Below are 14,836 nucleotides of genomic sequence, written 5' to 3' on the forward strand. Positions count from 1 at the left end.
CAAGTTTATATGCCAACTAGCTCTGCAGATGATGAAGAAATAGATGAAATGTATGACGAGATAAAAGAAATTATTCAGGTAGTGAAGGGAGACGAAAATTTAATAGTCATGGGTGACTGGAATTCGTCAGTAGGAAAAGGGAGAGAAGGAAACATAGTAGGTGAATATGGATTGGGGGGAAGAAATGAAAGAGGAAGCCGCCTTGTAGAATTTTGCACAGAGCATAACTTAATCATAGCTAACACTTGGTTCAAGAATCATAAAAGAAGGTTGTATACCTGGAAGAATCCTGGAGATACTAGTAGGTATCAGATAGATTATATAATGTTAAGACAGAGATTTAGGAACCAGGTTTTAAATTGTAAGACATTTCCAGGGGCAGATGTGGACTCTGACCACAATCTATTGGTTATGACCTGTAGATTAAAACTGAAGAAACTGCAAAAAGGTGGGAATTTAAGGAGATGGGACCTGGATAAACTGAAAGAACCAGAGGTTGTACAGAGTTTCAGGGAGAGCATGAGGGAACAATTGACAGGAATGGGGGAAAGAAATACAGTAGAAGAAGAATGGGTAGCTTTGAGGGATGAAGTAGTGAAGGCAGCAGAGGATCAAGTAGGTAAAAAGGCGAGGGCTAATAGAAATCCTTGGGTAACAGAAGAAATATTGAATTTAATTGATGAAAGGAGAAAATATAAAAATGCAGTAAATGAAGCAGGCAAAAAGGAATACAAACGTCTCAAAAATGAGATCGACAGGAAGTGCAAAATGGCTAAGCAGGGATGGCTAGAGGACAAATGTAAGGATGTAGAGGCTTGTCTCACTAGGGGTAAGATAGATACTGCCTACAGGAAAATTAAAGAGACCTTTGGAGAGAAGAGAACCACTTGTATGAATATCAAGAGCTCAGATGGCAACCCAGTTCTAAGCAAAGAAGGGAAGGCAGAAAGGTGGAAGGAGTATATAGAGGGTTTATACAAGGGCGATGTACTTGAGGACAATATTATGGAAATGGAAGAGGATGTAGATGAAAATGAAATGGGAGATAAGATACTGCGTGAAGAGTTTGACAGAGAACTGAAAGACCTGAGTCGAAACAAGGCCCCGGGTGTAGACAACATTCCATTAGAACTACTGACGGCCTTGGGAGAGCCAGTCATGACAAAACTGTACCATCTGGTGAGCAAGATGTATGAGACAGGTGAAATACCCTCAGACTTCAAGAAGAATATAATAATTCCAATCCCAAAGAAAGCAGGTGTTGACAGATGTGAAAATTACCGAACTATCAGTTTAATAAGTCACAGCTGCAAAATAATAACGCGAATTCTTTACAGACGAATGGAAAAACTGGTAGAAACGGACCTCGGGGAAGATCAGTTCGGATTCCGTAGAAATGTTGGAACACGTGAGGCAATACTAACCTTACGACTTATCTTAGAAGAAAGATTAAGAAAAGGCAAACCTACGTTTCTAGCATTTGTAGACTTAGAGAAAGCTTTTGACAATGTTAACTGGAATACTCTCTTTCAAATTCTGAAGGTGGCAGGTATAAAATACAGGGAGCGAAAGGCTATTTACAATTTGTACAGAAATCAGATGGCAGTTATAAGAGTCGAGGGGCATGAAAGGGAAGCAGTGGTTGGGAAAGGAGTGAGACAGGGTTGTAGCCTCTCCCCGATGTTATTCAATCTGTATATTGAGCAAGCAGTAAAGGAAACAAAAGAAAAATTTGGAGTAGGTATTAAAATCCATGGAGAAGGAATAAAAACTTTGAGGTTCGCCGATGACATTGTAATTCTGTCAGAGACAGCAAAGGACTTGGAAGAGCAGTTGAACGGAATGGACAGTGTCTTGAAAGGAGGATATAAGATGAACATCAACAAAAGCAAAACGAGGATAATGGAATGTAGTCAAATTAAATCGGGTGATGCTGAGGGAATTAGATTAGGAAATGAGACACTTAAAGTAGTAAAGGAGTTTTGCTATTTAGGGAGTAAAATAACTGATGATGGTCGAAGTAGAGAGGATATAAAATGTAGACTGGCAATGGCAAGGAAATCGTTTCTGAAGAAGAGAAATTTGTTAACATCGAATGTAGATTTAAGTGTCAGGAAGTCGTTTCTGAAAGTATTTGTATGGAGTGTAGCCATGTATGGAAGTGAAACTTGGACGATAACTAGTTTGGACAAGAAGAGAATAGAAGCTTTCGAAATGTGGTGCTACAGAAGAATGCTGAAGATAAGGTGGGTAGATCACGTAACTAATGAGGAGGTATTGAATAGGATTGGGGAGAAGAGAAGTTTGTGGCACAGTTTGACTAGAAGAAGGGATCGGTTGGTAGGACATGTTTTGAGGCATCAAGGGCTCACAAATTTAGCATTGGAGGGCAGCATGGAGGGTAAAAATCGTAGAGGGAGACCAAGAGATGAATACACTAAGCAGATTCAGAAGGATGTAGGTTGCAGTAGGTACTGGGAGATGAAGAAGCTTGCACAGGATAGAGTAGCATGGAGAGCTGCATCAAACCAGTCTCAGGACTGAAGACCACAACAACAACAACAATGTGATTTCACACTACATCATAATATATTCACCTAATTCTGCGGACTTTTTTCTAGTCAGTTTCGCTTTTGTTTCTCTTAACTTACTACCGTGTTTTGCCTTGTGTTGTCTCAGGAATGCTTCTAACAACATTTTTGTATAGCTTGGGCATTCTTGATCATCTTTGGTGTGTATCGATTTCTCTGTGTTTATTTTATGTACTGGTGGTTCTGTGATAAGTTTGAAATGATCTTGAGATATAGGCATAGGGTGATCACATGAGTTTTGTCACTATTTTAATGTCACTATGTAAGTTAATGTGCATCTAGCATGGCTTAAAAACCTTCCTTTAAAAGAAACTTGGGCTGTTGAGTGTGGTGTTGTTACTAGTATCAAGTGTGATTCTAAAATAACTGGTGGTATTCAAGGTCCAATAAATTTTAAGTGTTGCATTAAGTTACCCTTACATGAACAAAATACATGTCAATTGAAAAGTTTGTTTCATGGGATATTAAAGTCAGGGAGGTGTGATGCAGTTTTTGCTGATCTTTTCTACATATACACAAATGTCTGAGAACATTATTTCAACTTTTATTTCCTTTCTTTGAAGAGCTCATCGGTTCAGAGAGTGACATATGATGGACAGTGTGAGAAATAATGGATACCAAGGGCTTTTTCTGTTACATAAATGGATCAGTGGCAGTTATTGCTCTTAAATAGTTGTCATGCAATAATGGACTTTCTTAGGAATAGTGCGTGTTTAAAATAAAACAAAGCACTGTCGTTGATTAGGAAAAACCATAGAATGAGTTTTGAGGAAATTCATACAACAATTTTTGAGTATGAACAAGCATTATGACCTAAAAAGCTTCTTACGTCACACCCAGTCACTACGTATCAATTAAGTTCTGTTGTAGAACCACATCCTTCAGTAGGGTGCTGTTGCATACTTTTGATAGTATGACATTTAGCAGTAGAAGTTTTGGATAACCAACTTAAAAACTTATTTTTTAGAGTGAAAACCCAGGAAATGAATCAGTTTAAAAATTTTCTTTGGCAGTTATTTCTATCTTCTTGCTTCACTCTGGTAATGTAGCTATACACTGCATTTGCCCCTCTGGGAATGCAATAATTTATCTCTATGAGACACTACATGTTGCCTGATATGAGGTGTTAATTTTGGCCTTTCACAAAGCCAAGTCATAATTAATTTTTCTTGCAGTTCATTGTGAACTTCTTGAAACGAGGCAGTTGACTCAAATTAGATCAAAATTTTTTAATATCAAATTGAGAAACTCATGTGGCTGCTGTTCACCTCCTATTCACACTCACTTGTTTACAGGTAAATAAGCCTCAATGAAATTATGCAACAGGTATGAGTTTTTAAGATAAACTCATCACCTGTTATTCCCCACAGCACTACTGGCAGTATATCTATACTTGGTAATCCATTGTGAAGTGCATGGCACAGGGTACTTCTCATGGCAAGGCATGCTAGGGTTCCCTCACTTTCAGATAATTTTAAAACTGGGGCAGCCACAGCTAAAATAGCTATACATGTGTGATTGACGATTCATACAGTATAACAGGTGTTTAAATACAGGTGTTAAAACTAATAAAATATGAAACTAAATCAAAAGGCCAATAGTCCTCTGAAGCTGTATTTATTTAAGTTTATCAGAGACCCACACTAACAGTTTCACAACTTTGAAGTTGCATCTTCTGGTGTATAGCTGTACAAAATTTTTTATAAATTAATGCTTTGATAATGGGGAAATGAAGTTATCTGAGATATCTTAAAGTACTGAGTTAATAGAGTTAAATAAGGAAGAAAATATTATGGATCTAGCTAGATACATGTGAACTACATTTGCCTAACAAAGAATAGGCCAATACATATTCCATAAATAAGATTCGTTATTTTATACCAAAAGAAGATTACTTACAAATGCTGTGTCATATGGTGTAGGGAGTTGTTACAGACTGTCGCCAACTGTTACTCTGCGGCATTCCGTAACAACTCCCTATACCATATGACATAGCATCTGTAAGTAATCTTCTTTTGGTATTAAATACCAAATCTTATTTACTAAATACATATAGACCCATTCTTCGTTGGGTGAATATGATCCACACCTAGTATACCTAACTAGATCCATAATATTTTCTTCCTTATTTAAGTCTATTCACTCAGTACTTTAAGATGTCTCAGATAACTTCATTTGCCCATTATCAAAGCATTTATATATATATATATATTTTTTTTTTGTAGAAACACAAGAAGGTGTAACTTGAAAGTTGTGAAACTGGTTGTGTGGGTGTAGGAGACTGTATAATGTTTCTACATTTCTTGTGAAATGCTGGTCCTTAAAAATTTTTATGAGTAGGCATTTGTGGAATGCTTCACGTCTATCTTTGAGTGCCTGCCAGTTCAGCTCTTTTGGCATCTCATTGATGTTCTCTCTTGGATCAGACAAACCTATGACTATTGGTGCTGCCTTTCTTTGTGTATGTTGTCTCTCCTGTTAGTCCTATTTGCTACTGGTCCCACATATTTGAGCAATGGTCTAAGCTGGGTCATACAAGTCTTTTGTAACAAGTTTCTTTATAGATTGAGTGAATTTAAATAATGACCCGATGTCTGCCACCTGCTTTATCTATGACTGAGCCTGTGAGATTATTCTATTTCATAACCCTACCAACTGTTGTACCTAAGTGATTTTACGAATTAAAACATTGACTGCCGGATGCATAGTGATGGATTTTTCACTGCCACACCAGGCTAGGCCACGGTATCACACCTGAGGCTCTGATATGGTCGTCTGTGGCCTTGTGGCAGTCAGTGACTGTTTGTGACTCATTAGTATTGTAGTTGTATGATACTACTTTTCTTCATTTTATGAAGTGCACAATGTTAGATTTCTGAACATTTAAACAAATTACCAGTCTTTGCACGTCTTCGGAATGTTATCAAGAACTAACTGAATATTTGTGCAGCTTTTTTTTTCTTCAGAGAATACAGTATTTGAGATAACTGTGTGTCATCTGTGAAAAGTCTAAGGTTACTATTAATTTCATCCGATAGGTCGTTAATGTACAATATGAACAGCAAGGGTCTCTATCTGTGACAACATGCTGTGTTCTTTCTAGCAAGAAGTCCTCCATCCAGTCACAAATTTTGTTTGATACTCTGTATGACTGTACTTTTCAAGGAAAAAAATGTTAGTATGATACTGAATAAAATGCGTTGTGGAAATCAAGAATTACTGCATCTACTTGGCTGCCTTGATCCATATCTTTCAGGATGTCATACTCCCAGCCTCCTTGTATAATGACAGAACCAATCTCTTGTCAAATGTGGTGGTCCATTCTGCATTACATAGGACTGCCTGGACAGATTTGTCCAGATGGGGTAGACCCAAGGCATACAACTGTAACAAATTGAGCTGTAACAAGGGAGAGAAAACTTGTTTTTCTTCATTTGAATCTTAGGCTATACCGAATGTTATTTCAAGTACTAACATTTAAATATAAAAATCCTGTGGAAGCACCAACTTCTTTCTGGGTCATATTGACCTGAAGAAATCAGCAGGATTAACTTACAAAACAACTGTAATACCTTCATGTGATGTAAACCGTCAATTGTTCATTTTGTTGTTTCTCAGCCTGCATAAAATATTAGCTCGATATGTCAGTTGTGTATGAAAGTGGGCTGTTAAGTTTGGTAAATTTCTGCAAGATAACAGAAATTGTAAATATGTCATATTCATGACTAATTATTGGTATTAGTTTATTTTATGGACTAGTTCAGAGCATTGCCTGTCATTGGTGGTATCTACATTACAAAAGACACATATTTATTATAATATGTTACTGAAAAATGCTGAGTTGCAGATAGGCACAAGAAAAAAACTGTTAAACAAGTAAACTTCTGGCCAAAAGGTCTTCTTCCATATTAGACAATATGCAGACACATACATTCATGCAGACGCATTTATATAAATTTGTGTGTGTGTGTGTGTGTGTGTGTGTGTGTGTGTGTGTGTGTGTGCATATATGTTGCCTAATTCAGAAGAAGGCCTTTTAGCTGAAAGCTTACTTTCTTAGTGGTCTTTTTGTTGTACCTATCTGTGACTCGACACCTCCACTACATGGTGAGTAGCGATCTATCCTTTTCATAATATTTTCATTATTCGATTCTAGATTTTCCATTGTTTAATACATTGCTTAAGGCATATGTAGTTATTTTTTGTATGTTTGTAATTTTTCGTACCATAATAATGTGTCTTTCCTTATACATAATATTTTCTAGCATACGGTAGTAGTGATATTTCATAATAATCATGTAATAATATGATTATATTGTTTTTATATGTGCATATGAGCAATTGGCGTAAGGTATTTAAAAAAAAGGAATGTTTAAGGGCAGACAGTTTTGTTTGAATCTTTTGTAATTAGTTTGCAAAGTTCAACATTTTTGTTATGACATACTGTTATATCTGAATACACTATATGTTTCAAATTTCTACAACGTACAAGAATAACTAAGAGCAGACCTTAAGCAGAACTCTGTAGAAAATATGCCCAACATCATGTGTTCAAAATTATATAAATAATAAACTAGATACAAAACACCTTGAAGACGGAGGTAGGTGACCAAAACTCATAAAATTTAGTACTTTGACTGCTTCGAAGCCTTCAGCAGACACAGCAGAGGTGTCACGCCTGACACCGTTTGCTTGCCAGTGGCCGCGTGCTTCTCTCTGTTTAGTACAGTATATGTCTGGATGGTGTGTAAAGTTCAGAATATTGTGTTCCTGTATACTGGTATCAACTCAGGAAATACAAATTAATGCACAGTACTGCATTATACACTGTACTAAAAATTGTAACAATATAGGCCTTTGTCAAAAATAGACGAATACACACACACACACACACACACACACACACACACACACACACGTGGCTGCAGTATCAGGCAACTGAAACCACACTGTGAGCAGCAGCACCAGTGCATGAGGTGGGGCATGTGACTGCTGGCGGGCACACGGTGTCTGTTGTGAACCCCCGCTGTGTCTGCTGCAGGCTTCAGGCAGTCACAATGTTAAAGAAAGAAGAAAACTGCTAATTATTAAGTGGCTAGTTGTTGTTCAGGTTATTTCTCACATAGTGGAGTGGCAATCCAGATTTTCTCTTAATCGCTTAAAGTAAATACCCTGACAGTTTCTTTGAAAATAACAAAACATACTTTCCTCTTTCTCCAACGGAACATGTGCACTGTCTCTAATGGTGTTGTTGACAAGATTTTAATCTCTGTTTTTATTTATTTTGTTTTTCTCGTAGAATTTCACTGTACAACCCAGTCTTACAAAATTTTTGAGGCTTTCGTGGACACTTGTTGCGTATTGACTGCTGGGATCTGTGGCTGATGTTTGTTTAACAATTTTCCAATGTTTTGTCAGCATGAGTGGTTGGCATTGTCGAAGGATCACACTCAAGTACACTAGTGGCAGTAGAGGGTACACCTTTGACAGTGCCAGCCACTCGTGATGGGGAAATGTCAGTTGAATATCCTGGGGAAAAACCAGCTTGTAATACATCAGCTTAAAGTCTTGTTAGCTGTGTTGAGACAACAATGTCAGTTGATAACTGATGATTTCCTTCCTGTCATAGTATCTAATAAGTAGGACATGTGTAAAAATAATCTTTATGGGCAATTTAGGAAACCTGATATAGAAATATTGTCAAAAGGAATTGACCATTTGAACGAGTTGGTCATAATGAATGTATAACTGCCTAAATTAGCTCAGGGATGCATGTGTAAGATAGTTGAACATTATTGTGAATCTCCTGGTGTTATGATACTCCATTTTCTTCTCATTTGTTACAGATTGTTGGCCTGGATAGAAATACATCAGAAAGGTGTTTCGTGTGTAGTGTAACAGCAAGTTCAAGCATGTCCAGTGTGTGCCTTGTGCAAATGAGCAGCAGTTCTCCACTTGTTTCTGTCAGCAACACCCCTGTTGCAAAGAAGCTGGAGCAAATTGTATCATATGGTGTACTGAATCACATATCAACATGCGACGTGTCCATTTGCAGACGATGTTTAAACCTTATTGACACAATAGACTGCCTTGAAGTGAAACTAGATGCTGTTAAACAAGACCTGAAACAGTTGTTTGCAAATAGGCCAGAAATTTTGCCTTTAAATGCAAATGATGAGTGGGTGAACAGTGGGAAAGGTGGTAATATGGAAGTTAAGAGTTCTGAGCTCTCCGAGGATGTAAATAATGAAAGTGATAAATCAGCGGTTGATGTTATTTCTGATATTACTAACAAAGTTCCTGAGACAAAATGCATCGAAGCACCCAGTTTGATAGTAGAGGAGGAAACTGTAATTAAGGTCCATGAGGTTTCAAGTGAAAATAGTCTGTCTTCAAAAGTGAAAGCAATTGAAAGTGAAAGTAATCAATCTTCATGTGCTGCACAGTGTGAGATTTCAAATGAAAATGGCAGTCAACAAAATGAAACTGAAAGCAAAAAGTTTTGGTGTGCTCTATGTGATAAATCATTTTGTAGCAAAGAGTATCTGAGCAGGCATAAACAAATGCATACAAAACAGTACAGTTTTTACTGTGACCGTTGTGGTCGTGGATTTTCAATGCGACGACGTTTAGAAAATCATTTGTTGGTGCATAGAGGTGAATTCCGATTTCAATGTGAAATTTGTGGGCGTGGTTTCATCCAGCGGCACAGTCTTGATGACCATTTGAGGCGACATCAGGGCAGATTCAGACTCAGTTGTTCACAGTGTGGCCGTGGTTTTCTACATAGAAATTCTCTGAGAGTGCATTTGCGCACACACACGGGTGAACGCCCTTTTATTTGTGAACACTGTGGTCATAGTTTTTCGTCTGTGTCCAATCTTCGAGCTCATAGCAGTGTTTGCAATGGGGACTTACAACATTCATGTGAAAAATGTGACAAGAAGTTTGCTACAAAATCTCTCTTACAATCGCATATGCGCATACACGAAGGCCTTTTTCGCTTTAATTGTGATGTGTGTAAACGAGGCTTCATGAAAGAATTTGATTACAAAGTACATCTGCGAACACACTCTGGTGAAAAGCCTCACAAGTGCACAGTCTGTGGAAAATTTTATAGCAGTATTGGAAATCTAAACCAGCATGCAAAAAAACATTCAAAAGATAAACCATACAACTGCTCAATGTGTAGTAAAGGGTTTTTGCGTAAATCCATGTTGACAGCCCATATAAATGAACATATGGGAGATCGCCCATTTAAATGTAGCCATTGTGATAAATGTTTTGCCTCAGCTCGTAACTTACACACTCACGAAAAGTCTCATGCAGAAAATGGCAAGAAGTATGTCACTTGCTCTGTATGTGGAAAATCTATTAGTCATAACATGAAAGTTCACATGCGGACACACACAGGGCAGAAACCGTACAAGTGTCAGCAATGTGATATGGCATTCACTGTGAAAAGTACGTTAGACAAACATAAACGAACAAAGCACAAGACAGTGTGTGAAACACAGGAAAATACTGAAAAGTAGTCAAACTTTATCTTTTATCTCCAGATTTCCAGCTATGGTGCTTTTGTTCATTGTTAAAAATATGTTAAACAAAGAAGAGGTTATAGTGCCTATGGTGGCCTTATATAGTCCATAGATGGCTTTTGATTGGTTGGTGATTACATAATGCTGTTGCAGATGGTGTCAACATCTATGCTGGTGGCACCACCATTCCTGTAGTAGCATAAACATTGTGACAGATATCTCTGCCTGTTCTCTGCACAGAGAGCTCATTTCCACGCACCACTAAGATTATATCTGCTGTCACATATGAAGTTCATGTCAGACATTCTTATTTCTACAGCCTGTTTAACTGCAGAATCCCAGTATGTAGGAGCCTGGAACAAAACTTTTGTTTCATTTAACAGTATTTTTGTTTGCTTGTGAAGCTGTGTTCAGCAACTGCAGAGTTCTCCAGTTCTCGATTAGTAATATGCCACTGATGCTCAGCATGGCGGTTGGAAATGGTGCAGATCCACTGATCGATGTAGTTGCTACTGCACTTGCAAGGAATGTCATAAATCCCATTTTCATTTTTTAGTCAGCCTGGATGTGGTCTCACTATTTACAAAAGTTCCTGTGGAGGACACAGTGAAACTTGTGGCAAAGCGTTTTCCTTGTGAAAGGAAGTTGTTCTGATGTGTTATAACAACCCCTGTGTCTTGTAAGGCAGTACATTTTATGAAATGACAGACAAAATGGCTATGGAGTTTCCATTGTCTCCAGCAGTGGCCAACTTTTTTATGGAACATTTTGAGGAGTGTGCATTAAATTTTGCTCCCTTTCGACCATCTTCATGCTATCATTATGTTGACTACATGTTTGTGGTCTGGCCACAAGGCATAGAAGCTCTGCAGCACTTCCTTGAACCTATGAACAGTATCCACCCAAACATCCTGTTCATTGTTTAGACAGAGATAGAAGGAAGACTGACATTTTTAGATGTGTTGCTACAACGAAAATCAGATGGACGTCATGGCCACTCAGTGTATGCAAGCCAAAGCACACTGATTTATATCTTAGTGCCCAGAGTTTTCATCATCCAGTCCAGAACAGAGCAGATTTGCATACATTGGTACACAGAGCAGAAACTGTTTTTGACAAGGACCACTTGTATTCTGAAATCAATCATCTGAAGAATGTGTTCGAAAAGAACAACTCTGATTTGTATGATATGAAGTCAGCATTCTCCAAGAAAAGGAAATGTGAAAATGTTGAACATTCACATGATGAGGTACTGACTATTCCTTCCATTCTGTATCCAGCAGGAAGGCTGAGTCCTGGGAAGACGAGATATAGGACCTATTTTCTGACCTCCTAAGATGGTAAAGAAGATGCTACACCCTGTTAAGCACAGTCTCGGCCACAGATCCCTGGGATTTATAATATACCTTGTGAGTGCAGTAGCAATTACATCGATCAGTCCATCCGGACCACTTCTGACCGCTATGGAGAACGTCAATGGCATATTAAAAATCAAGAACTGGAGAAATCTGCATTTGCTGAGCACAGCTTCCCAAAAAAACATAAAATACTGTTTGACAAAAGTTTTGATGTGGGCTCCTACATACTGGGATTCTGTAATTAAAGGGGCTGTAGAAATAAGAATGTGTGATAGGAACTTCAACTGTGATAGTGGATACAATCTTAAGCGGTGCATGGAAGTGAGCTGTCGATGCAGAAAAGAGGCAGAAATAGTCATCGCAATGTTTACACTACTATGAGAGTGTGGGACCACAAGTGCAGACGTTGACACCATCTGCAACAGCATTACGTAATTACCAACCAGTCAGAAGCTTTCTGTGGACTATATAAGGCTGCCACAGCTGCAAATTTGACAGTCAATTGCTCCTGACAAAGGTGATGCAGGTAACTGTCCAAAGCTTAGGATTTTTAAGAAGTCTGAGAATGCTTTATACAACAGTGGCATTGCGAAAGACTTCATTTTCAAGAGCTCATAGTGGTGTGTATGACAATAAATTACTTGCTGTGAATGTAAAGACTACATTTCAATTGTTTCTGCATATCTGGAATGCTAGTCATTAAATATATTTATTTTGAGGACATATTTTTCTATTTTTATATGTATTTGTATGTGAGAAGGAAATTGTTATATACATTAAAGTGAGTTACAAAGAGAGATTTATTTCCTTTTCATTACTTTCATCTTGAACAACACTGCCTGGAAATGCACTGTATGGAAATGCAGAGCTGTATCATGGTTCAAATTCCGCAGTAAGCACCAGATTTCCACATCCATGGCTATGAGAGATAGATCATACACATGTGGGAAGATGTTCTTTAAAGTTTGCGAGCTGTTTAGTTTACTTGCTATGTAAATTAAATTTTTTCCTTTTTCTTTTTGCTTCTCACAATGTGTGTTACAAATAAAATAAAAGTTAGTCCCCATGTATTTTATTCACCTCTTTTTTTTCCGTGGACTCTCAGAATGTAGCACTGCAAATTTCTCTGAGACTTTTGTAGACAGGCCCGTACAATAGTTTACTGTTATTTTAGCATGTTTAGTTGACACCTCTGAAATATTTGTTCTGAATTTATTGGCAGTAATTCACTTTGATTTATCTAATAGTGAAAATCATCTTTATATGCAGAAATCTGTGTGCATGAATCACATATCGTGCTAAATGTGTTCAGTACTTTTTAATCTGTCTAAGAAGTTGTTTACATTTTATACTGTAGTGCAGTGTGAGACACTGTGTTTATGATCAACAGCCATATCCAGTTAAGATTGAACTAGAAAATTGTGAGTATGGTGCCACATCACACATAGAATATTTCAGAAAAAATTAGAATTTGTGCCGGACCGGCACTCAAACACGGATTTCCTGCTTGTCGTGAGTGGCCCATGACGAGTGGCGATCTGTGTCATTGCTGGAGGTTTGCCTGGGTAGCCAAACCACTTTGGCTATCTGGGCAAGCCTCCAGCAATGACACAGATTGCCACTTGTCATGGTTTCTTTACTCCCTCGTGCTTAGACTATCTTACTGTGATTCCCGCACAGGATGAGATACTGTTTTTTCTCGTAATTTCCTTGCTATGGCATGTAATACTGTAGTGTACTGTGAGACACTGTGTTGACGATCAACAACTGTATTCAATTAAGAATGAACTCACAAATTGCGATTATGGTTCTGCTACACTGTAGAATATTTCGGAACTACTTCAGCTATATGAGCACACCTTCAGCAGTTGCCAAATCTCCATTTACCCTTTGTTTTTTACTCTGTAATATTGTGGAGATGGTCTCGGTAGATTCAGTAAAACTTTCCAGTTCATCTTTACAATCTGTTCAAATTGTTCACACAATATTTTGACAGATAACATTTGTACAAGTTATACAGACAAGAAATATAAGATGGATTTTACAGCTCATCGAAAGTTATCTTCAGTGTAGACTTGCAACCAAATTTGTAACCACACAGTTACCAAGAAAACATAAATTTTTGGAACAGACAAAATGCATATTACATGTAAACGAACCTCTGAGCACTAACATCATAGGAATAACAATGTTAATTTCGATAATGAACCAAAAGATGAAAATTCCAAATTGTGCAATATTATTAAATTATTAATTAAATCATCTTTTGGAGCTTTATGTCTCATCCGAAAACTTAGAAGACAGAAACACTAAAATGCTTCCCAATTTTTGTCAGTTCTATTCCAAACAGAAAATAGCTAAATTTGAAAAATGAAAATTACATTGTAATTTTGAATAAAAAAACATAATTGATTCACAAAACTGTTCATGCCAAAATTACTTTTAGTATTTGTAAATCCTGATATGGAACAGAAAACAGATGCAACCTATTTGTAGAAAAACACAAAACTGCAAAACACCTGTTTGACAATCAGAGTAGGGAACACGCCAAAGTCAAATTAAGTATACCAGTGCTGGCACAATATAAACATCATATTCTCATTAATAATTACCAATAGTTACTGTAAACATTATTTCTCAAACTGTAAGTTTCACATTTTTCTAGTTTTTGTAATAGTATTAACCTGTGTCAAAAGCCTGCAAACAAAATCTGGAATAACAACTCCAGTCTAAACCTGGAGGTTTTAAGAGGTGTTTGTTGTCCCGAGGCAGATGATGCACTGGGTTGTCAGGGATGGTAGGAAATTGATGTGTCTTGAGGATCACTCTAAAACCTGTTGTCATCACTAATACATGTGAACATTGTGTCCACCAGTGAAAGTGTGATCAGAATTTGGAAGTAAACCATCTGGTGGAAAATGACATCATGGCCAAGACTTTTTATTTAAAGACAAATATCAAACCTCTTACCAGAAAGTATTTTTATAAACATGCACAAGAAGCAACAGCAACAGCAGCCTGGAAGACATCAAACAAAACTTCAACAACACCAAAAAACTAAGTACAAATTAAGTCAGCTATGCCTTTTCACTTTGTCCAAATTTAAATACCTTAGGATAGAAGACAAGTACTGGAATCTGGTCTTACCCAAAAGGTATTAGGACAGGTGGATGAAGTGACATTAGATGTGGTGCCATGATGAGGTTTCTAATGTGCAAATATTAATGGGTTCTATTTCTATGGCAGAAAAAGGTATTTAGAGTTTTCATTTTCATGGCATAGAACCATAGGGTACAAAAAAATTTTAAGATGGTTGATGCCACCATACTTGCCATGTGAACCACAAATT

The 14,836-nt window shown here is 37.4% G+C and overlaps 1 protein-coding gene across 1 annotated transcript in view; it reads left to right on the forward strand.

Annotated features, from left to right (window-relative positions):
* Positions 1-12,811, forward strand: part of LOC126482971 (protein suppressor of hairy wing-like) — a 53,685-nt gene extending 40,874 nt beyond the window's left edge. The window contains exon 3 of the mRNA XM_050106579.1: positions 8,438-12,811. Within this exon, the coding sequence (XP_049962536.1) occupies positions 8,438-10,126 (1,689 nt within the window). The 3' untranslated portion in view covers positions 10,127-12,811. The remainder of the gene's footprint in view (positions 1-8,437) is intronic.
* Positions 12,812-14,836: the final 2,025 nt, after the last annotated feature.

Source organism: Schistocerca serialis, chromosome 1 (genome assembly GCF_023864345.2).
Source record: "Schistocerca serialis cubense isolate TAMUIC-IGC-003099 chromosome 1, iqSchSeri2.2, whole genome shotgun sequence".
NCBI classification, from domain to species: Eukaryota; Metazoa; Arthropoda; class Insecta; order Orthoptera; family Acrididae; genus Schistocerca; species Schistocerca serialis.